At 34.9% G+C, this 23,458-nt stretch overlaps 1 protein-coding gene across 2 annotated transcripts in view; it reads right to left on the bottom strand.

The window, feature by feature from the left end:
- Nucleotides 1-278: 278 nt before the first annotated feature.
- Nucleotides 279-23,458, bottom strand: part of HACE1 (HECT domain and ankyrin repeat containing E3 ubiquitin protein ligase 1) — a 42,900-nt gene continuing 19,720 nt past the window's right edge. Inside the window, exons 13-24 of one of the 2 annotated variants that reach the window (XM_026726673.2) lie at nt 23,110-23,178; nt 22,202-22,289; nt 20,388-20,499; nt 20,195-20,292; nt 19,225-19,312; nt 17,638-17,787; nt 16,759-16,955; nt 9,226-9,357; nt 8,771-8,869; nt 7,059-7,129; nt 1,819-1,932; nt 279-1,304 (exon numbers count right to left, since the gene is read on the bottom strand). In XM_026726673.2, coding sequence (XP_026582458.1) covers nt 1,202-1,304; nt 1,819-1,932; nt 7,059-7,129; nt 8,771-8,869; nt 9,226-9,357; nt 16,759-16,955; nt 17,638-17,787; nt 19,225-19,312; nt 20,195-20,292; nt 20,388-20,499; nt 22,202-22,289; nt 23,110-23,178 — 1,321 coding nt within the window. In that variant the 3' untranslated portion in view covers nt 279-1,201. Of the gene's footprint in view, nt 1,305-1,818; nt 1,933-7,058; nt 7,130-8,770; nt 8,870-9,225; nt 9,358-16,758; nt 16,956-17,637; nt 17,788-19,224; nt 19,313-20,194; nt 20,293-20,387; nt 20,500-22,201; nt 22,290-23,109; nt 23,179-23,458 lie in introns of those variants that run through there. The other variant, XR_015739665.1, reaches the window with a different exon arrangement.

Genomic DNA, 23,458 nt, shown 5'->3' with positions numbered 1-23,458 from the left:
TTATTTATCATTATCTATTTTTATTACGCATATATGTTTTAGTGTATTTCTTTGTAGAAAGTTGTACCCACTCATTGTCCATTTAAGATGAGCTATAAATATTCTAAAATTGAATAAATAAATAAAACAGGGAAAATATTATCGAACTTGTTCTACCCTATAACCCATTCATTTCAGTCTTCTTAGTTAATGAAGTAAATGTTTATAATGTACTATTAGAACAAGCACAAAAACACTGATAAACACTCATATTTAAAAACACTACTGACGAATGGTAATTTACAAATAAAATATTTCACTTTAATGAATATTTTTCTCAATGTTCAGGCACTAGAAAATGACTCCTTCCCCAATAAAGGGAAATATTCCTTTAAAATAAATATGCATGTTTTCAAAGGTCATGAAATTGTAAATAGTTCAGTTGTGGCTTTGTTGTACCTTTGAAATGTACAATACAGATTTTTTTTTTTAATTTCCAGAAATTTATTTACTTTTTTGCCAATAAACCTTTTAAATGTTTAGATATTAAATAACTAGAAAATTTTTTTTAAAAAAGTATTTAAACTGAGCAGGAAAAATAAATCACATTTGCTATTTTGCTCTCTAATTTTGTTCAATGTCCCCTGAAGAAAAATAAATAAATAAATGTCACTTTTTTGCGTGCAAGAAAATACATGGCCCGAAGTATACAATATTTCTAACATGCTCAGTATTTATGTCATCTTACAGCAATGAACAAGCCCTTGGAAGTTGAAGACAGCAATTCTCAGATCTCACACTAATCCTGGAGCAGAATAACATCTCTCTGTCTACATATATAACATGGTCAGCTAGTGTTACAGTGCTCAACCCTTACTAATGGCAAAGGCAAATACATATCACATCTGTTACAACTAGAACAGCTTCAGGGTGTTCCAATATAAAAACACAGATTAGAGGAATGAACTGGGATATATGCCGTGCTTAATGGAGAAATACCATTTAAAAACTGAGTCTCAGAACAATGTGTAAAAATGCTTAACGGCATACAGGAAGGGGGCACCCTGTATCTTTTGCAACTTGTAAAAAACCGATGCTATCTATGGACTGCAAACCAAGACTTCTTCCTAAGTGCCACCATCTCCCTCCTGTTGACAGGTTGCTAAATTATTTTTGCCACGAGGAATTGCGCATCAGCAATCAGAGTCGTTGTCCCGCTTCATTATGCCATTGTATACCCATAGCTTCCACAATGCAAAGCCACAAGAAGTCTGTCCTTAAGGATTTCTTTCTTGGGATATTCAGGCAACTTCAGCATATTGATACTGAAACAGAAAAAGAAGAAGAATTCCCCATTAAACCATGCCATTTGAAAGTAGAAATTTGTTTTGCATGAGGTAATTAATGTGACACTACACTTTCAAATCAGCATCCAAATTCCTACTCGCCTGAAATAAAGTAAAAAAGAACGAATGCACTGCATTGCAGTCCCCTTTAGCATTCCAATGTTATCTAGCCAAACCCAAAAAAAAAAAAAATTCTTTTACGAAATGAAAAAGCAACAGAGCAATTTTAAATGAAGGATCTTTTAATGATTCTGTACTACTGCCCATTAATAATCTATTGCAAGAGGTACATTTTTTTCTCAACAAAATGGAAGATATAATTTAAATACCTCTAGTTTTTTTTAAAGAATCTATTCTACATGAAAATGACCAGAAGCAACTATTTTCTTAAGTTATGTAAGACGGTACCTAGGCAAATAAATTCTTGTCTGGGACCCCAAAGAAAACGAATTTAAGGAAAACATTCAGTCCTTAATGTATTTCAATAACCTACCATGTACTTGATGTGGGTAGCAGATTTGGTGTATATGGCACAGCAGCAATCGTGAAATTTTGCAATCCACTCCCACCCATTATATGGGCAAAGCCACCATGGGGTACTCTAGAACTGAAAAACATTGATAACAAGTTTAAGAAAAACTGCAAGCATCCTTAATACATGAACACTGCAATGACTTTTTAGACAAGATCTAGAACTGATAACAAGCTGAACTGAATTTTTTTTAAAATGCAACACTGTGCCAGTTTCCCTCAAAGCTTTCACTGGAAGACCCACAGAATAGAGTGTTAGATACTTTCATCAGCTGTTCAGAGGGAAGAAGGGGAAAATATACAAGATTATTACTTCTATTAGTATCTCTATGCTCTTTATTACTGTACATTTAGGTCAAATACACGTTTTTTTCCACTATAGCAATGACATTTTCAGTTCTAAATCATCTAAACAGTACATCAACATTTTTATGCAGCTGATATTTTCATTTTGGCAATGAAACTATTGAAGTATGTGAACGTGAAGCTAACCACTGCAAACCAACCCTAAAAATGCACTAGTATGCTGCAAGGTGAAATAGTAACTAAAAGCTATACAATATACAAATTCTTTATAAATAACAGAAATAAATTGTTAAGATTTCTATATTTCTGATATAGAGAGTAACTGCTAAAAGTTCCAACAACTTTTAAGTAATTATAGAACAAAAGTAATGGCTTTGGGATAAAAATAAAGTTGCCTTCCTTTGTGAAATAGTGTCCTTTGTAGAGCAGTATTTCAACACATGACACTCTAAATAACAATATTAGACACTGCTTTTGCTTCAGAAATGTTTTATCTTAATTGGGCCAGAAATACCACAGCAAAGAAAAATCCTTCATTAAGTATTTTATAAGCTTCTATTAAAAAGGCTTAAAAGTAACAGTCATGTTCATATTTCTTCAGAACCCAGATAAAACCCAGGTTTTAATTGTGAGCCAACCTAAATTTCTGTAGAAGTCCAGCCTTCTTCCACCAGAGGCATACCTAGATTTCAGAATCAATTTTTAGTGAAGCATGAAGAATGAGAGAAAGGAGCCGTAAAAATTGGATTTCCCATCTTGTATAGCCATTGATAGAAACAACTCAACATTCTATGCTACTTTTCCAAAAGTCAGGCAATCATTTTCCCATTTCACATCACAAGAATTACAGCATAAAAAGCTCATTGATTTTCTAAAAGCTTTTGTTATCTCATCTATTCTGCTTTTAACTTTTCAGTTTTGTCAGAAGAAAGCAACGGCTTCATTATAATTATAGTGCAAATATACTTTGTAAAGAATACCGGGGCAAAAAAATAATCCCACTCAATAGTCTCAGCCTATGGTAAGTACATTGCAAGGTAATTTTAATCTGAAGAAGAAGAGAACACTTCAATGGATTAATCCACACTGCATTAAATCTGGGCTAGCACCAGCATCCAACCTATTTTCCCTTGAAAGAAGGGAGAATTTTGCATGTCTATCATTTGTCAGAGCCCAACACAGGGCTATTTGGCTTGAGATTCGCTTCCATACTGGCTCAAACTAACCTGGCCCATTATGAGCAAACTCCACCCCCAGAAATAAGAGGTTCCTGATCACCTCTACTCAACAGGTCAGCAGAATTGCCTTCTGTATACTGAATATCCTAGTCATTTTGTAAACTCTATGTCAAGATTGAATTCGCTTATGCTTCCTGTGAATATTATCCGCTTTTCAACTTGCCAAAGAGTTGGGGGGAGGGAAGGAGAAGATGGAATGCGGAAGCTGCAGACCTCAACCATGAGAGCCCAGGTCCCACCAAGGACACTTCTGCAGTTATCAGCCAAGACGTGAACTGTTCCCAAAACAAAAGAACGATTCATCACTGGACAGTGTGACCTGTCCAGTGGGAGGAGGGCAGAACTCTATTCTTCAACTGTGCAATATTGCAAGGGAAAAGATAGAGCTGGTTTTGCTATCTTCAGTGCCGAAATGATGTAGTCAATAAAGTTTTGCTTTTGGGATTTCAAAGTTCCTGAGAGTGTCTATGTTTCTTGGGTTCATTAGTCAGACTGATGACACTCTATGGAAAACAGGCCACAACACTGGCCCAGATCTCCGATGCCAACTAAGCTCCATCAGAAGGAGAAATTCTAATGCTCAATATGGTCTCTTCAAAAAAGTTTACTGAGCACTGCTTTCAGCTGCTGCCTGCTGACAAAAATTCCTGCCTGCTGGCAAAAATAAATAAGGACATTTATTTTCTGCTGGGAGACATTCTTAAAGACTTGACGAGCCTATTATTATTTTCTTGACCCCCTTGTTAGCATGTAAAAGCAGCAATTTGGAAGAAAGTTCAGTCAGCAAGCCTCTGTCCACACTGCCTTGTTCTCATGGTTCTGTGTTTCTGGTGGGATCTGATGATCTGTACAATACAATGGTTGAAAAAAAACAACCTTGAATTATAGGATCATATGATGATTCTATAATTATGTAATCATGCTTGCAACCTTTTATATTTCCTGAGGATATTCCTATTTCAAGCATCAGTCGCTTTCTCCAAGAATTGTAAAGTGCTCTAATTCATTAAGAATATATTTATTCAAACTTTTAAAGCTGTAACATCTTCAGAAATTCCATTCAAGAGCAAAATAAAATCAAATAATACACAATTCTTTAAAGAAAGATAGCAGCAATTAAATACAACTAGTTCTTGACTACAACCATTCATTTAACAATCATTTTGAGTTACAATGGCACTGAAAAAGAGTGACTGAGGACCAGTCCCAAAGTTACAACTATCACAGCAGCCCAATAGTCACATGATCCAAATTCGGGCCCTTGGCAACTGGCATATACTTGGCCCTGGGGCTCCAATGGGGGAGTGTCATGCAGATGATAGTAGATAGATTATCAACAGATCCCACCCCACTTTCCTGTTCATCCTACTCCCCATCTTTTAGTTATAGCTGATAATATTCATTTTTTGTATAGTCTTATTCTTTTTAACCTTGTAAGCTGCTCAGAGTCAATTTGTGGTGAGACTGCTGGCAAACAAATTTAACAAATAAATAAATATATATATTTACAAGGATTGTAGCATCCTGGGGCCATATGATCAACATTTGCAACTCCCCAAGCTGGCTTTCGACAAGCAAAGTCAATGGGGGAAGTCAAATTCACTTAATGACCATATACTTCACTCAGCAACGTCATGATTCACTTAACTGTTCCAAAAAGGGTCACAAACTTGGGCAACTATCTCACTTAGCAACAGAAATTCTGTTCTTAATTGCAGTCGTAAGTCAAGGATTGCCTTTAATAAAAGCTAATAATACTTTTTTTCCCTTTAAAGTATTAACAAGTCAGATCTGTCTATATAACAACACAAAAACAGTATGTTTCACCAAGACTAAAGCTTTCTATTTTGTGCCAAGCATCTGCTACACTTTCGGTCCATCTGCTAAACAACCCAACTCAGTATTCTGTAATGGCTATGTAAATGCTAAAATATTACACGCTGGCAAAATTAAATTATCAGGTGATGTCCCTTCTGGTACATTGCTACTTAAGAGTCTTATATAACTTTTCCCTCTAGAAGTTTGTATGCTTATCCTCCCTGTATAGTGGTGGGATTCAAATTTTTTTACTACCGGTTCTGTGGGTGTGGTTTGGTGGATGTGGCAGGGGAAGGATAATGCAAAATCTCCAGTCAGAGATGGTATTTACTGGTTCGCCGAACTATTCAAAATTTCCGCTACCGGTTCTCCAGAATTGGTCAGAACCCGCTGAATACCACCTCTGATAGATACATTATCTAATGTTTCATAAATGGGCTACAGGAAGCCAATGGCATGGGAAATGAAAGCATCAATCAGTGTCTCTGCACCCATATCACATAAATCTTTCCTCAGTCAACAATAAAGATTAACATTAACATTTCTCATTAAAAGCACAACTGTGAAGTTAGCAAACAAACTGCAAAATATGGGAATGAAAAAGCCAACGGGGTTTGCAAGAGAATGAAAACGAAGATGGCTATTATGCTGCATAGCTGTTACCTATAGGGCAGCTGCTCCATTTAAATTTCATTCAGGTCTTTCAGGGGTCAGAATACCCCATCATAATTCAATCAATTAAAAAAAATCCAGTTGGCCAAAACCGGTTCCAAAAATTTGAACTATATCACATCAAAACCCTTTTTCACATCCGATAAAACAACTTTCATTTTTTAATGAAGGTATAATTAAAATATCAATTAGTAATTAATATTAGTCAAAAATGCTCCCGTTTTATAAAGCTAGATGGCATGGTGTGTGTAATTGAAAATAACAATATTGGAAGTCTACATATTTTTGCAGCCAAGTTTAACAGGGAAATCAAATGACAATAATCTTCAAAATCACAGTAATATACATAGGACTCTTTTAATTTGAAAAAAAAAATCCTTACTCAGAATAATAAAATGATAGTAATTCAAGAAAGCCTTCTTTATTTGTAGATCTAAATATAACAATATTTTATATAAGAATTAGCATGAATATATGGTTAAATAGCCATTGATTGTCTGTAGGATTATTTTCTACAAAAATGAATACAAGACATGTACTCACATAAAATAGGAAAATATATATGAAAATTATTTTTAAGCTGACATAGCTATAGGTATAGATGGGACAGATATAAATATATAAAGAAAAAACCCTACATTTTCTTTCTTTCTCTAAGATATGACTATGTTATTATGATAGGGATAATTTTCTTGGTTTTTTTAGCTTTATGATTGGGGATATACATTCACTTTAATTTCTCCATGGAATACAGTGATCAAATTTTTAAAAATCCACACAATTAAAAAGTTATTATGCGACCACTTTGACATTATAGCAGGGTGTTAGCATTCTTAATTATAGCTCTATTGGATTTTCTGAGCTAAAGATTGCCTGGAACCTCTGCAAGATGCTTTGACCATAGAATAATTTTGAGCTTTGGTATCAAGTTATTATTTCATTATAAAACAAGGAAACTGATCCAAATGAAAAAGTATTTATTTGTCATAGTATTAGATCTATCATCTTATTTAAAGAAGAAAAGAAACACAATTTGGTTAGATATCAAAAAAAAAAATCACAAACTGCTACTGATCAAAAATTCATAGGTAGTTGCAGGGTGAAAATGTTGTGTTCTTATCTGGGACGGAAAATTTTCTACAAACAAGTAAAACCAAAATATATTCACCTGCCAGTGACAAACTGCAATAGTAGCACCCTTTCTTCTTGAGTCAATTCTTCTACAATGTCCCAAAACCACTAGATAAAAAAATAAATCAATTTATTTTTGTTCAGTTTTCTTCAGCTAAAATTTAGTGACTAGATGCAATTTAAAGTTGAATGAGTTTCAAATTGTAACAAAAATCTTCAAAACAGAACTTAATATCTAGTTTGGCGATGTAACTCAATGGTGTTTATCCTATTCTTGAGGAGATGTTTTCTTACATATGACATAATTAATTCAATTACAATACAACTGTATATTACATGCTACATAATTATATAACCTTTATATAATTATATAGTGATCTTAATATAATTAAGAAAACATTCTTCAGGGGCATGAATGCAGCTTGGAGTGTTCCTAGACTTCTTCTATTATCACTGAAAGACCCAGCACTCTCAATTATTAGGAACTCTTCATTAGTTTAACTGCAATTCTTTTTGGGCAAACTGAACTGGCAACTTCTTACTATAATGCATGATAGTTTTGAACGTAGTTTGAAATTCATGTAATCATATATAGCCGTGATGGCGAACCTATGGCCCAAGTACAGGAAGTGGCATGCAGAGCCACTTCTGCCAGCACACGAGAGGTCGCCTGGCAGAGCCCCACTGCGCATGCCTGTGAACCACCTGCCAAACAATTCATTATTGGGTATCTGGCACACATGTGTAGGGGGTGGGGGGGGCGGGAGATGCACACACATGCACAGAGATGTGTGGTGCCTGGGGGGGGTCACACATGCATGTACAGGGGGTATGGGGAAGCCAGCGCACATTGCCCTCTGGGTGCTGGCACGCAAGCGTGCACGCAATTTTCAGCAAGGAGGCTGAAATAGGTTAGCCACCAGATATATAGTTTTTAAGGTACTTATTTTAGTAATCAATACAAATATGGGATACCGTATTTTTGTAAAGCAGCACAGTTCTTGAATGTAATTCAGGCCAAATTCATTGTACTACATATGACTTTTGAAATTCTGAACTACTTGAAAAATGAAGGTATGTAAATGAAAGGGCTTTCTCTACTATAATGCTAAAATATTATTGGGGGGGCATTTTATTCTTAATATTTGATTTTAATTGCCCATATTACACTAAGAAGGTAGCAATGTAGATATATGCAAACATACACAGAGACATTTTTTATTTCATTTTTTTATTTTTTCATTGTGCTAATATGGGTTTCTTTCTATGTTTTAATTTTCTAAAACAGTTTTACTTCCCTACAACAGTTTTGAAATCTATTCTGCAAATTCTCATTAATAAGCAGATACAAATGTAACTATATTATGACAACTGATTTTGGTAAACTCTAACCAGTCTCACTGTGCCTCATTTCCAAAAAACTTAAACAGCCTGGAAAGACTGGTAATATATTAAAAGCGGGAGGGGGGGGGAAGCAACTGGTTGAGATACATAGCAAATAGCACCTAGACTTGTATACCGCTTCACTGTACTTTACAACCCTCTCTGAACGGTTTACAGAGTCAACACATTCCCCCAACAATCTGGGTCCTCATTTTAACGACCTGAGAAGGCTGAAAGGCTGAGTCAACCCTGAGCCGGTTAGAATCAAACTTCTGGAATGAGCAGAGTTGGCCTGCAATACTGCAATTTAACCACTGCACCACCATAGCACTAGCAATCCAGCCCATGGATATATATATACTCTACCTGAACAACTGGGTCATCTCTTTCATAGCCACTTGTATATTCTGTATTTTTAATCCAGTCATTCACATCAATTTCTGGCATGCCTGAAAGCAACAATTCCTTTTTAAAAAAAAGGGAGAAACCAAACTTTGATTATGAATATGACAGGTAAAACTGGTCACATTTTGAATTGTAAAGAAGTTTGTTTTCCTGAAGAATATTTTGAAATACCTTCTATATAATGATACAGAATAGTAGGATTTCTAAATCAACATGGGATCATTCAACAAACCAAGAACTACAGTACCAGCGTGTGCCTGGTTCCATGGCTTTTAGATTACAACATAAAATTAAGGCAGATAAAATATTCTACCCACTTGTAGCCCAAATTATTCAGTATTCCAAAGTTGCTACATTCTGTACCACTAACTAAAGAAATCACAAGGTGCTCAATCACACAATATAATTTTACTTACCAATTCATATTCATCAAAGAGTTGAACCAAAGAAGGAGGAATGAACATATGGAAGCCTTGCAAAAAAGCATTTATCTGAGGCTGAATGGCTCTCGTCATTCGAAGCTCAGTAACAAGTTGAACATATTCAGCCTGAAAATTGTGAGAGTATTTTAAAAAATTACTATAGTTAATCTAATTAAATCAAATTTTATCTTTGTACTGGTTCCATTTACCTCCTCATTGGGTGCCCTCCTTTGGAACTGCCCTCCCTATTCATACCCTTATATTAAACAATTCTGGTAAAGGTTCAGTGTCTAAGAAAAAAAAATTAGAGAACATTCTTATTATAAATTTTGAAAGCCATTGTGTAAGGGCCTCTAATGGCCCTGAACAATGCAGGGCTATTTGCAATCCACAGTTCTATTGCAGATATGATTCCTTGATTGAAAGAAGCATTTCGTTCATTTTTAGGAATGAATATACTTAGAAAACTATTTTCTAATGTGCTTAAATCTTTAAAATATAAAAGTTATAAGGAGAGATTTTTCTTGGGCACACTTTGTTCACACATCAATTTCACTTTTCAAAGAAAAGTAAATGTCATATTCTTATTTATTTTTTGTAATATATAGCTGTAACACTTTCAACATGCATCTACACACACACATATATATATATATCTAATTCACATAAAATATTTATATAAAATCAAGTGAAATTAACACTTCTCACCAGTGTGGCTTCTTGTAGAAAAGGAAGCTTATGCGTCCATTACACAATAATGTTTTTACAATCAGAATGATCACACTATATGATGTGTTTGATGTACAGAGTAAGATGGAGAAATCACAGCTCCTCAAATTTATGCTAAGGACCCAAAAATTTGCCAGGATCTCATTGCTAAAATTTGGCAAAATGATGATTTTACACTGCACAATATCTTTATGAAAATAATCATGTAAGCTTTCAAATATGTAAGTTAAACTCACTTTAACACATATTCAGGTAAAAAGAAAACATTCTCCAAAAGAAAAGAAAACATCACATTTTAATGCTATATCACCATTGCCTGCAATATTTAGAGGCAAAGAATAGCTTTTTTTAAAAGAAAGGAAGAAGGAAGTGCCCCCCACCCAAAAAAGTAGCACAGTATTTCTTGAACAGCAGAAAGGGAAGCAATTCAACCAGACTGAACTATATTACTGTCTCAATAATTTGAAGAATCTCTCAATTGAAAATTGTAACAGTAGACACTTTCTACAATACAAACTACTAAGGAAAAGAAATCCTCAGATAAGTTTACATTAACTTACAAATATAATAAAAAATAGATTAAAAACAAAATAAATTAAATTCTCTTGTGAATCATGTTTACTTTGATGTTAAACCTTTTCTGATGCATGCCTTAAAATCTATATGGATCAAGAGAGGTGGTAAAATGCTTCTCAGGTATTTAATTTCAGGTCCTGACATCTCCAGGGATCTTTTGGGGGGAAGAGATTGTAAGAACCGTAATTCAGCACCTGTGAATGTTATAAAGTGTCTATTCTAGTATTAATTATACTCATATCTTAAACCATAGAGTTGGCTAAGCCCTTTAAGGCCCTGGAGGCTAACCTCCTGCTCAGTGCCGGAATCTAAATTAAAGCATCCCAGACAGATGGCTGTCTAGCAATAAAATAAAGCCAGAATAGCATTTGGCTTTCTTTTTTGCAGCCATATCATATTGTGGAATCATATTCAGCTTGTAATCAAATGCTATTCCAAAATCTCTTCCACAAATACCATTACCAAGCCAAATGTAACACATTAACTGCTAACTGATTTTGCGTTCTGTCAAGCTGAGGAATGGATGCAATGATCCTCTTTTCTCCTCTACTTTCCCAGGGTCTTTTAGATGTCCCATCACTTTTTTTTTTGCATTTTTTGCAATTTCATTCGTTGAGGTGAAGAAAACAAATGTAGCAAATAAAATGGCGGCTGTGCCCTTTTCTTCCTTGTCCTTTAGATATGGTCGGGGTCAAACCCAGTTTCTTTATCTGCCTAATGCCATGAGACTCAAACTGACCCTCAGATGAAAACCCCTGCAATCACATCTAGACCAAAAACAACCCCCCACAACTTCCAGTACATTTGCAAGGGCAGCTCTAAGAAGGGACCTACAACTATCCATTCTCCATGAGTTGATGACCTCAACATTCCATCACATTTAATAATGGACTTGCTCAGCTCTACTGCGCTCCTTAAACGCCTACTTTGGCTATGAATAGAAAAAACTCCAGTTACATAGACGAGGATCTACCTAGCTTCCCCAAACTGACCAGCAAATCAGATTGTTAGGATTTCCCACCTTGTAGTCCCCAATTTCTATAAAACTCTTTCCTTTCACATTGTTTTGGTCCCTTTTCTTGCAAAGCAGGCACTCAACAATCTTAGCAATAAACGTGTTTTCTGTTCCTTGGTATTGTACTCTTGTATTTATGAATTCTCCACTACAAATTGTTTTTCAACACACTTCTCTAATCTGTCACGAATATTCCGCTTTTTATTTCTGTCATCTAGGATACCTGTCATTTCGCACAATTTTGTGCTATAAGCAAGTGTGGTGAATCTTCCCCACACTTCCTCATTCAAATAATTGAATCTTGTTTAGTACAGGGTCCAGTGTGGAAACTGAGGCACTCCACTTAATTCTTCACAACAATGATAAGGAACAATTGATAAAGCATTTACAAAACATTTTCAAAACAAGTTTAATGATCATTCCATCCAGCCCATACTTCACTGGCGTGTTAGTCAGAATATTGTGAGGTATTTTTTTTTCAAATGCATTGTTGAAACAAAGATATAGATTATAGATTCAATATTTAAAGATATTGACTAAGTAGACTAGGTCATTGCAAGAGTCTCAGAAAGATTTTCTTTGACTTATTAGTAATCAAATCTTACAATCTGTATGGATCATTTCTCCACTGAGCAAAGTTACTTTTGCTGTTCTCAACATGAAGACAAACATTTAATAAATGTTAAGTATATTAAAAGCAAGAGGGAATAAATCTAGAGTGATTCTTTTTCTGTATTTATCCCTACTTTCAATATGCTCTTCTTATCGCACACTCTTCTTATAAACTGTTTATGTGAATGCAGATATATTTATCTAGACCATCTGGATGTTCCTTACTTTCTCCATAAAGGTGTCTGAGCCATAAGGCAATAAGATCATTGTGATCCAAGTCAAGCACCTAGCTTGGTAGTACAATTCACAGTTTGGAGCTGCCAATCCACCTACCTGTTTTTGAACACTGAAGAATATCAAAATGCTTGATTTTACACCATATGTGATTTGTTATTTGTTTATGTCAATCACTTAATCATTTGTTCCCAATATTTATTGGAATTGTTCAGAACAGAAAGTTGTCTTAATAAAATTTTAACAGCTGCTATCAATTCCTCCTAAGCAAAACAACTTCAACTGCCTCCACTCTTAAAAGTCTACCGTTATAATTGTGTAAACAATCAGACCCATACTTAAAGAGTTCAATTAGCTATTTAATTGTTCCAGCTATACACAGGAGTCTTCTCTGACTGACAGTTTGCATCTGGGTGAAATTAGATAAGGTTCAATCAAGGGGGGAATCAGACTTCACCCTCTGGTGCCCACATAGGGATTCTAGACTAACTCCCCATTTGACTCCTCCCTCTGGCTAAGTCAGTTTTTCTCCTATATTATTCTTCTAAATATATAAATAATTATTTTTATAACAGTTTTATCAAATAAATTCATAAATATTTCATCTTTTTTGCAGTGAAGTTTTAGGTATAAATGTCTTTTTCTCTGTTTTTAAGTTAGCATTTTTTATTGTTGTTGAACTGAAAACCTGGTGTGTGTGTGTGTGTGTGTGTGTGTGTGTGTGTGTGTGTTTGGAACAAATCCAGCCTGAGTGTATCACCATTTAAAAAACCATGTATGCTCTTTGTAAGCATTACAAGCATTGCTTATAATCTACATTCAATCAAGAAATAAGGCGTATGACTCTGGATGGATCAAATAATTTCATTCTGCATAATCAAAAGCATGAAAAGTTCTCTGACTCTCATTGTCTAATTGTTTAACCAAATTTTCTTGAAAGATTTCATAATATAGTGCAATAGGTCCGAGAACATTTTTCAGTTTCATTTTTTATTGCTTCTTTCAGTTATGTGTGGATTACGAATACGTACTTTCATTCAATCTGCAAAGCTGTTTTCTGCTGCCAGTGAAAGTTTACCAGTAGCAAGCAGGATTATGCTACATGAAAAAATTCACTATGCTTTTAAATATTCTTTTATTCATGATGAAATCACTTGTTGCATACATAAAATGGTAATACTGCTATTGCTATTGTATAATCAGAATATATGGAGGTTCATAGAATAACCTATGTTTAAAGCCAATGCCAAAAACTTATTATTCAAGTTCTAAATGAAACAGAAAGAACAGGAAGAAATAAAAGAATGCAGAAGATATTCAAAGTGGCCTTTTCAATACATTCACAATATTCAACTGTGCTGTACTAGTAAGGGAAGATAAGAGTCTCTGTTTCTGTAGTCTAAAAGTAAATCTCCATAATTAACTTCTATAATTGTAATCGATCCTTTTTTTTCTGACAGATAGGATATGTAGGCAGCAGCACAAGAATAAATTTATTGCTACAAGTCATATTTAAATTTTATCCAAGGCTAGAAAAAGAATGTGAATTCAGAATTAGGAAATACTGTTGCACCATTTGAGGGTACACATGAATAATGTGCTTTGTGCAATAGCACAATAATGTTGATTTGGGAATGAGATAAAATAAGTGTAATTATTTTTCTCTGTTATAGATATATAAAATATCCAGACCCCGTACAGGTAGTAACCCATAAGCCTGACAAATACTGGAATGGGCATCTTAGAGATGGGCATCTTAGTGATAGTGTATTTAAAATTCTAATTTTAGAAAAAGCATTATGTGCCAATATGTTTTGATTTTCTTCAGAATTAAATTATACTTCCAGGAAAAGGATTCAACATCTTTTCCGCAAAGCTCTTCCATTGAAGAGGTAATAACAGACTACTCTGCATCCATCTTGGAGAACCCTACAACTTTCTGTACTGCTCAAAAATATTCACAAAATATTGTTCCAGTTCCATTACATGGAGATGCCACAAAATGGAAGGATTTAACCTGAGCATCAAATCTAATACATTTGAGTTTCAAGATAATTTAGAAAAACTGCATGTATGGGATCATGTAATGACTTTTTACCTTTTCTTTTTCAAGATCTCATCAACTCCATCCAATAACAACTTTCACCTCCTCTTCCTCTTCGCCCATTCACTTGCGCCATCTCCTCCTTACAATCTGATTCTCATTCATTCTCTCTATATGATCAAACTTTCATCCCTTCAGGTCATTCATTTCCTTGGTATTCAGTGAAGATTCACTCAACGATTATATTTTCTTTCCCTCTCCTTGCTCAACACACACAATTTAAGGATGCAATTCAAATGGCTACTTGTGTTTTTCCTGACATTCCCAAGTTGCACTTCCAAGTGAAGCTGACCCAAGTTCCTCTATACTGTTGTTTTTTGCTTCTTTCAGCAAACATTTATCCTTTTCAAAATATCACATTATCTACTCAAAACATTCTACCAACATTAGCCAACATCTTAAAAGTTCAGTTTCCCCATTTAATAAATATTTAGTAAAACTTCATCTACTTGCTCGAGTTTTTTTTTGTTAGTATGATTTGAGATTTTTCAACCAGGGTAAAAATTGCTAGCTTCTCATGAGGCAACAGCTACAGTACTGAAGATGGAGCATCTCTATACAGATGTCCCTATTTTGCAGGAGAAACTGCATTTTATAGCTGTGTATTGCAATGAAAATGTTTGAAAATTATATCTCTCTAACCACATAAATAATTGAGTAATTTTTCTCTCGGAATAAAACTGGCACTAAAGATATTTCAAGGTTTCCTCAATAACTTAATCTAATAAAGAGAGGGAAAGTCAGGAGACATGAGATAAGGAAGAGGTTATTTTTCTTTTCAAATCTGAAATTTAATGAAAACATGCAAGAATAAAAGGCATGTCTACTCATCTTTCAATGTAGAATTCCAGTGGTTCTTTTTTTGCATATTTTACAAATAATTATTAGCATATAGAACAAATGTGAATTCTAGTTGTGGCTGCTGCTTTCTTCTATAATTTCTCACAAACCTTCACATAAACAACCAGATGCACCTTCAGGATGTGCTTATTCTCCAGTATGTCTATTCCAACACATTTCTTCAAACACCTGAATCTATACTTCTGCATCACTTGCAGAATATAGAACTAGCTCCCATAAATCACTCCCGCTAATCAAGATCAACTTACAAAATAAACAAATAATAAATGCTCGTGACATTATGAAAGTGCTAAAAGTGAGGACATAAAAATAAAGAGACACCAAGTGGTCACAAAAAAACATGGCACTTGGTTATTCTAACAAGATGCAGTATTACACAAAAGGCAAAATGGAAAAGAAATATCACTGTGAAAGATCCTTTGCAAATTGTATTTAATCTACACTACATCCAATCTAGACTGTTCAAAAACATCCTAAAATCAAAACTATACATTTTCTATACATCCTTAATAAAATAAAATGAAATGTTTGTTTTATTATATGTTTCACTTATCAAGAGTAAAGCTGGATCCAGATTAGTCATTCTTATATTAATTAGACTCCTGGAAATCTGCTGGAGTTTAAATTAGGTATTATGAACTTATTCCCTATCATTGCATGGATTTAATCTAAGCAAAACTCATTCTAATTTTAACCCACTGGACTCATATTGTATTATATGCATCTTCCTGACAGACATATGAGATTTGGCAACCTGAAATAAATGTACATATGAATTTTTAGTTTTGTATCTGATAAATGTCTATTGGAAATGGAATATGATCAAAACTTTTCAACAATGCCTTGGCCATTGAAACCAATGGAAATCAGATTGTTATGCACTCAATCCTAGGAAACATACAATGGCAAACTACTTCTGAAATCTTGGCAAGAAAACTGTAGGACATGTCCACACAGTCACCAGAAGTCAACAATGACTTGAAGACACAAATTTTAAAAAACTACACTAGTTTCTAAAAGCTTCAAAAAAGGCTAACAATATCGCATGAAAATAAAAATTGTATAAAGCAGTTCCATGTAAACAGACATCTAAGAGTGAATTGCTTCTCAAAGCATAGATAAGAAAAGGGAACGAGTATACTGTTAAAGAAGTGATAAAGAAGGCGGCTACATATGTTTTACTATTTTTATTATACCACTGCTTCTTCAGAACTGATGAAGGAATATGCCTGATGTTTCAGACAGACTCTATATGGTACCTAATAACAACTGATAGCCATGGCTGGTTTAATTTATCAATACATTAGTAAAAGCTGCCTATTAAACCCAATTTTGCAGTTAAGAGGGGGCTACCTTTCAGAATCACCCCAGACAAACATAATCCCAAATGACTCACTTTGTTCTCCTGTGTGACAATTGTGCTTGCACCACCCAGCTTCAAAGGCACTTCTTCCATTGCTCCAAATACATCCGTTTCCACAGAGAAGGTCAGTTCTAACCCCAAGTCACTGATATCATTGTCTAGAATCCACTGCAAGTTCTTTGCATATTCTGGATCAATAGATGCCACATCCTGATAGTTTACAGGAATACCTTGGAGACAATGCAAACAAAATTCAGTTCGTCTAAGACCCCGTTCTATTAAAATGGTTTCATTCGTGATCAACGTCTGCCCTCTACAGACCTTCTGAAATAACGCAGGGTGAAAGAAGAAAGGGAACTGATACGGCTGCTTAAAACACAGATTACCTTCAGGAAAGTGATTTATTACAAGCTCTTCTGTTGCCATGAAATTATTGTTAACTGGTTGACAACTAAAGCTACACTATATATGCTAGTGTTGTGGCTAAGAGCAAGAACACACAGGAAAATGCTTCTTGCAAATCCTTCCTAAAGTATTTACTAAAAATGGAGCTTTTGTAGTTAGCCTGCCACTTTCAGCTTCTAAGCCCATTTGTAATATATCTATGACATTAGCTAACAAGCCCTAACTACTGTAATATCTATATAAATGTTTTTTACAAGAAAAGCACTCATAAAAGCACTACATTAATGATAATTGGTATATCAGATGCTTAGCTACCATTATAGTTATATGGAAACTTAAAGCTTTATATACATATATTATTGCTTTTGTAGTAATGCTGCAGCTCTCATTAAGCACAGTAATAGAGCATGGAAGAAGCTTAAATAACATAATACAATTAACTTTTACAGATCCTTATTATCCACTAGACATCTCAACAAAATCATTAACATCTTAATAGAATCATACCAAGAATATGCTTGTAAAATGATCTTGTGAAGTAAATGTTGACTAGTTGTCTGTGATTAAGAGCTAAACCCAAGATTTGTCCAGCAAATCTAAAATAGTTCAAGTGATCAGGATTCACAGAAGAGTTGCTATTGGGCTGGAAAGTGGTTCCTTTAAAAAAAAAATAGATTCAATTTATGGCTTTTAAAACTTCAGTCATTTTATATTACAAACTTTTGTTTTGTTTTGTTTGAGATTCAGAATAATGTACAAAATGAATGATAAAAAATACAGTTTTCTCTAGAATGAAAAAATACAATAAAGAAAACAAATATATTTCAGATGTACAGTCCTAGTTTCAAATCAATTAATTTTCATCACGGGATTTCTAATCATCCCAGTTTAACTCTGTCGCAATAAAAACAGAGTTAAAAAGCATAGTATACAATTTTGTGGACAAGAATTCTCTCATTATACACCTAGACCAGGGGTGTCAAACTCCCAGCCCACGGGCCGGATGCATTGTGTGCTGGCCCCGCCCAGTTTAGCGATGGAGGAAAAGTCCCATTCAATAAATTTTAATAGTTAGGCAAAAGTTTAGGATAGTAGTCTGACAACTTGATTCTGAAACTAAAGGCCTGAAAGCAGCTGTACAGGTAGTCCTTGACTTACAACAGTTCATTCAACAATCATTTGAAGTTACAACGGCCCTGAAAAAAAGTGACTTAGGACTATTTTTCACACTTAGGACTATTGCAGCATCCATGTGATCGCGTGATCAAAATTCAGATGTTTGGCAACTGACTCATATTTATGAGGTTGTAGTATCCTGGAGTCATGTGATCACCTTTTATAACCTTCTGACAAGCAAAGACAATGAGGAAACGAGATTCGCTTAACTACTCTGTTACCAACTTAACCGTAGTGGTTCACTATTCATTCTATTCATGCAACAGTTAAAAATCATAGAACTGTCAGTGTATATAGTTCATGAACTGGAATAGACATGGCAACAGGTCAGCCAATGGGACTGTTTGAATAGACATAGATCAACTAATGGGGGCTGTCTGGATTAGATATGGCAAAATGTCGGCCAATGGGGACTGTCTGGATTAAACATGATAACAGGTCAGCCAATGGGGGCTGCTTAGAAAGTGAAACACAGTATTTGTTTTGTATGGGACCGTAAGAGACAGTTCAGAGTCTGGGTGTGGCTTTGACTTGCTGAACTGTATATAAGAGTTGGTTTGTCCTCTGTAAATCTAGGCCTCTGGGCCTCTGGATCTCTCTACTCTGCAATGACTTGATTCTGTGAATATTGCTTCTGTATTCCTGAATTTGTATGCTGACTTCTGCTGTGTGGCACTGGATATAAAAAAGTTTCTTATGGTACATGAATCCTGCAGAATTATTTACTTGTGGGCTAGTCGGATATGTTGCAAAAACTCTGACAAACTAGCCACTAGAATGCATTTAAAACTTTTTTTGCATCAGGATTGGATCTTGTAAAAAAGAAAATTTAGAGCAAAAATATATTTCTGGGGAGAGATTAAGTTTACTATTTTAGATGAACTATAAGTATTGCAACCTACAGAGACACCAACATACCATCAGCTGATTGAGTAAAAAGGGCATAATCTGGGTTAACAATCTCATTGGAAAGGATATCAAACCACTCACGTACCACACCTTGACCCTAGAAGCAAAAATATATATAGTATTACATATGCATAATTTGAAATGTACTAAGATGTTCATTATCAGTATAAAATGGATTGTATTTCAGGTGCTTGGTTACCAGCTCATATTTATGACCAGTCATGGACACATGGTTGCAATTTACGTTTTTTAATAATTTCCAGCAAAAAAAATTAAACTATTCAAAAGAATAGATTCACTTAACAATCACATGGATCACTTAATGAATGCAGTAACTCAATTTATGACTGTTGTAAACGTACATAAAATCAAATCCAGTCACCTAGTACCTTGACTTACAACTGCAACTGCCTATGGCCAAAATTCTGGGCTCCATTGTGGTTGTAAGTTGATCTGCAATGGGCCTTTGATAACGAGGGATAGATCTAGAGCTGCCATGGAAGTTATGAACTTCTGATCCCTCTTAAGCAGGAGTGTCAAATCCAATCGCATCGCAGGCCATATCATGACATATTGTGATTTTTTTTAACCCTTGTGGGGCCACGGTAGGTGTGGCCTGTGTAGGCCACATCTGGCCCGTGGGCTGCATGTTTGACATGCTGCTCTTAAGAAGTTATGGGTCAAACCTGATTAACAACTACATTTTTCTACCCAGCGCTTTGGAATAAGAAACAAGCATTGGCACCAGATATAGCACTTTAGTAGCTCAGAAGTAACACAAAATTCTATTATTAATTTTTGCTTTCAGAAATATTTGTGTTTTGAAATATCTGCTTCAAGCCGAGTTCAATAGCCAAGGAGTATTTTCTCTTTCATTTAACACAAATTTTATAATTTTTGAAACAACTTCTATCCTAAGGAAACTATGCTCCTAAAAACTAAATTTTACAGTTATTATTCAATATATAACTTTACTCACCATGCCTTCTTCACCATGGAAACGTACAGCAATTCCTTGCTTCAACTTTACACAATTTGCTTTAGATACAACTTCACAGCTGCTCCTAAAAATAGAATCTAAATATGAAAAACATTAATTTCTCACTTTTGTTCAATATGTAAGTATTCAATTCAGAGAATATTATACACAAGATGATTATGAACTTCCCTACCTCTATGAACCAGCAGAATATCACTTTCACTGACAGGCCTATGAACCATGTCAGAATCCGGTTGTCCAGAATGCAAGTGTTCATAAAACCATTCACAGCGATCTTTAAATGGCTAAGGAGAATAGGCAAAACAAATATTTGATTTATGAGACAAGGTAGGAACACTAAGACATAGAAGATTATGAATTCCATTCAAAAATTCAGCATAATGTTTGCTTTTTAGGAGAAGAGATTCTAACAGCATATACAAAATGTTTTGAATGACTCCCATCATTTGGAAGGATGTATTTCATAATGCCTAATGCTGTTTTGTAAGATATAAAAGTCCAAAGCTATCTTGGACACAGGGAATTAGAATGGTTTTGTTGATTCATCTCATTGATAAAACAGCAGGCAACTTTTTCAGAGGAAACTGAAAGAAACTGGGAGAATCAAAGGCTGCAAAGTGAGTTACGCCACATCGTATAAATAGCTGTGCTTGGTTTAGGAAGGAGAATCTTGGGTTTTTTTTCCTCTGTGATATGACAATTTTAGAATCTACGGTACATTTCTAACTTGTTCCATTTTCTACAATCGGAGGGATCCCAAAAGCTGCAAGGGGAGGGGAAGGTGGTTGGAAAGTGGTTAATTCCCAGTTTTAAGAATATAGATTGTCCCTCTCCTGCTTAAAATCTTTGCCTGGGTGACAAATTATCCCTTGTCATTTGGAAGAAATTAAATCTAGCCCAGCTACATTTTCTTCCTTAATATTTCTAATTTTGGCATTTCGACCTTCAACCAGAGGCAGCATATTTTACTTACATCTTCTTACAATTTCAAACTAATAATCAAACTCATCAATCTCCTCTTTTTCTGCATCAGTGTTTAAAGCATAAACCTGGATAATCTTCACAGAAGATTATCCGAGAACTGATATTATTCCATCAGTAACTGAATTTTAGATTCTTGCTAAACCATTTGAAATGTGAAAACATTGCCACTTCTTCTGTTTTTCATGTCCTGAGAAATAAACCTGGATAATAAATAAACCTCTTCACAAAGGATTATCCAAGAACTCTGATATTATTCCATCAGTAACTGAATTTTAGATTCTTGCTAAACCATTCCTAAATATGAAAACACTGCCACTTCTCTGTTTTTCATGCCCTGAGAAATAAACAATGTGCTCTTCTGACTGAAAGCATCCAATTCCAGTCCCATATCAACCCGCTGATAGCTAAGATGTCAGTGAGTAATAGATACATTTCATCTTTCATTGTGTTAAGCTTTCCCATGCTCATGCTTCTTGTATTCTATATTCCCCCTTTGATTTTATCTTTGCAGCTTCATATTTTCTTTACTCAGCTAACAAACATTACAAAGGCTTTCATCTACCTGTGAAATAAATACTACCTCAGTAGCATGTTGAGTGCCATCATGTTGAGAGGCATATCATCCAGCACTATATCATCAATCATTTTATATTTTATACCCATGTGGTTTTCTTGACAAAAATACAGGAGTGGTTTATCACTGCCATCTCAATTCAGCTCAGTATGAATTGATGTCTTTGCCATTGTCACCAAAATGATTGTCTGCTTTAAGCATATTTGAATGTATAGCTGCTGCCCGATATTGGTGCTTGCTTCTTTTAGCTGGGCAGCTGGGAATTACCTTTATTCCTTCAGTCACCCTCCTAGGGGTATACAGTCTTGACATGTACTGTACTAATGACATTCTACATTCATCCCTCCCAAGACAACCCCCAGCACAAACTGGCTACACAGCAGGGCTCGGATGAAGAGGGGAATTTTAAATTAGGCTTTGAATATTACCTGTGCTTTTATAATATGCATAAATCTGGACATAAGTTCAGGACACTCAAGAAGGAAATGGAAGTGATCGAATATAATTTCAGGATTTCTGGAAAAATGAGCAAAATGGAAAATACTCACTAATTCAGGAAGAACAGGGATAAACTCAGGAGACGAGACATTAGCTGCTTTAAATGAGAGAACAATTATAGCAACTTCAATGTTTAAGTCTAAGAAGGAGCATGCTTAAAATAGAAAGCCTGCTTCAAACTCAAAATTAAACAGCTCGGTTGACAAAAGGTTCTGTTGTAACATTCTAATTTGACTGATTCTATAGAGCAATACTTGGAATCACTCAAGTTTTCCACTTACATAAAACAACAGTAACTCAGAACAAGTGTCAGGGCTCCAGCATCCACCCCCTAGTAAATCATGAGTCTCTAGTCACATCTCTGAGTTTAAAGAATTTATTAGGAGTGAACATGCCAGTGCTACCTGGGTGTAGCCGGCTCTGAGACACATCATTCATTTCACTCTTGACCCTGGTCTTCCCCTATCCCCTGGATGTATATTCTCCAATGGGACACATCCATAGCCAAGAGTCATCAATCATGCTCTCCAGTAATAATCTTAGCTGGCAACTCTAAAAGACCAAAGAAATATTTTTGAGTTGACAACAAGCTTATTTCCCAAACTTTTCTCCCATGAGCTGGGAAATGGGACAGTAATCCTCACTGGCTATTTTGCTACCTAATCTATACTGGATCATCAGATGATTTTTAAGATCCCTCTTGGAGTCATTTTAGAAAAGTTTTAAAAGAATAAAAATGTTTCCAGACTCTTACTAAGAAGCATTCCAACCAGATACTACAACTACATTCACCGAGCTATATGCAACTTATGAAGCATGTGAATTTCTGGAGACATACCGGTTTACAAAGCATTTAAGAACATTGTCATGTCTGCAGACAAATTCTATGAAGCGAGGAGATGTCATTCTGCAACAAAAGTCCAAAGTATCCAGTGTAAAAATAATAATTAATTCCAATTTTCCAAGATATTAAAAAACCTACCCTTGAATCAGCTTCATTAAGATTACCTGCTCTATATTAAACATTTTACTCATAAAAGTTTTTAAAATGATAATTTAAAAAATATGCACAAACTCTTAGCTTAATAAAGTAGATTGGGGGAAGGGGAAGTTACAAAAACACTCAGTTTTAGAAGTGTAAAAATATTCCCAGAGGAAGATTCAAACATCTTCAATGATCTAATAAT

The sequence above is a fragment of the Pseudonaja textilis genome, chromosome 1, assembly GCF_049901715.1.
Source record: "Pseudonaja textilis isolate UNSWEBS1 chromosome 1, rPseTex1.2, whole genome shotgun sequence".
Taxonomy (NCBI): Eukaryota; Metazoa; Chordata; class Lepidosauria; order Squamata; family Elapidae; genus Pseudonaja; species Pseudonaja textilis.
Note: the sequence above shows the minus strand (reverse complement) of the source record. Positions and strands in the feature narration are given on the sequence as shown.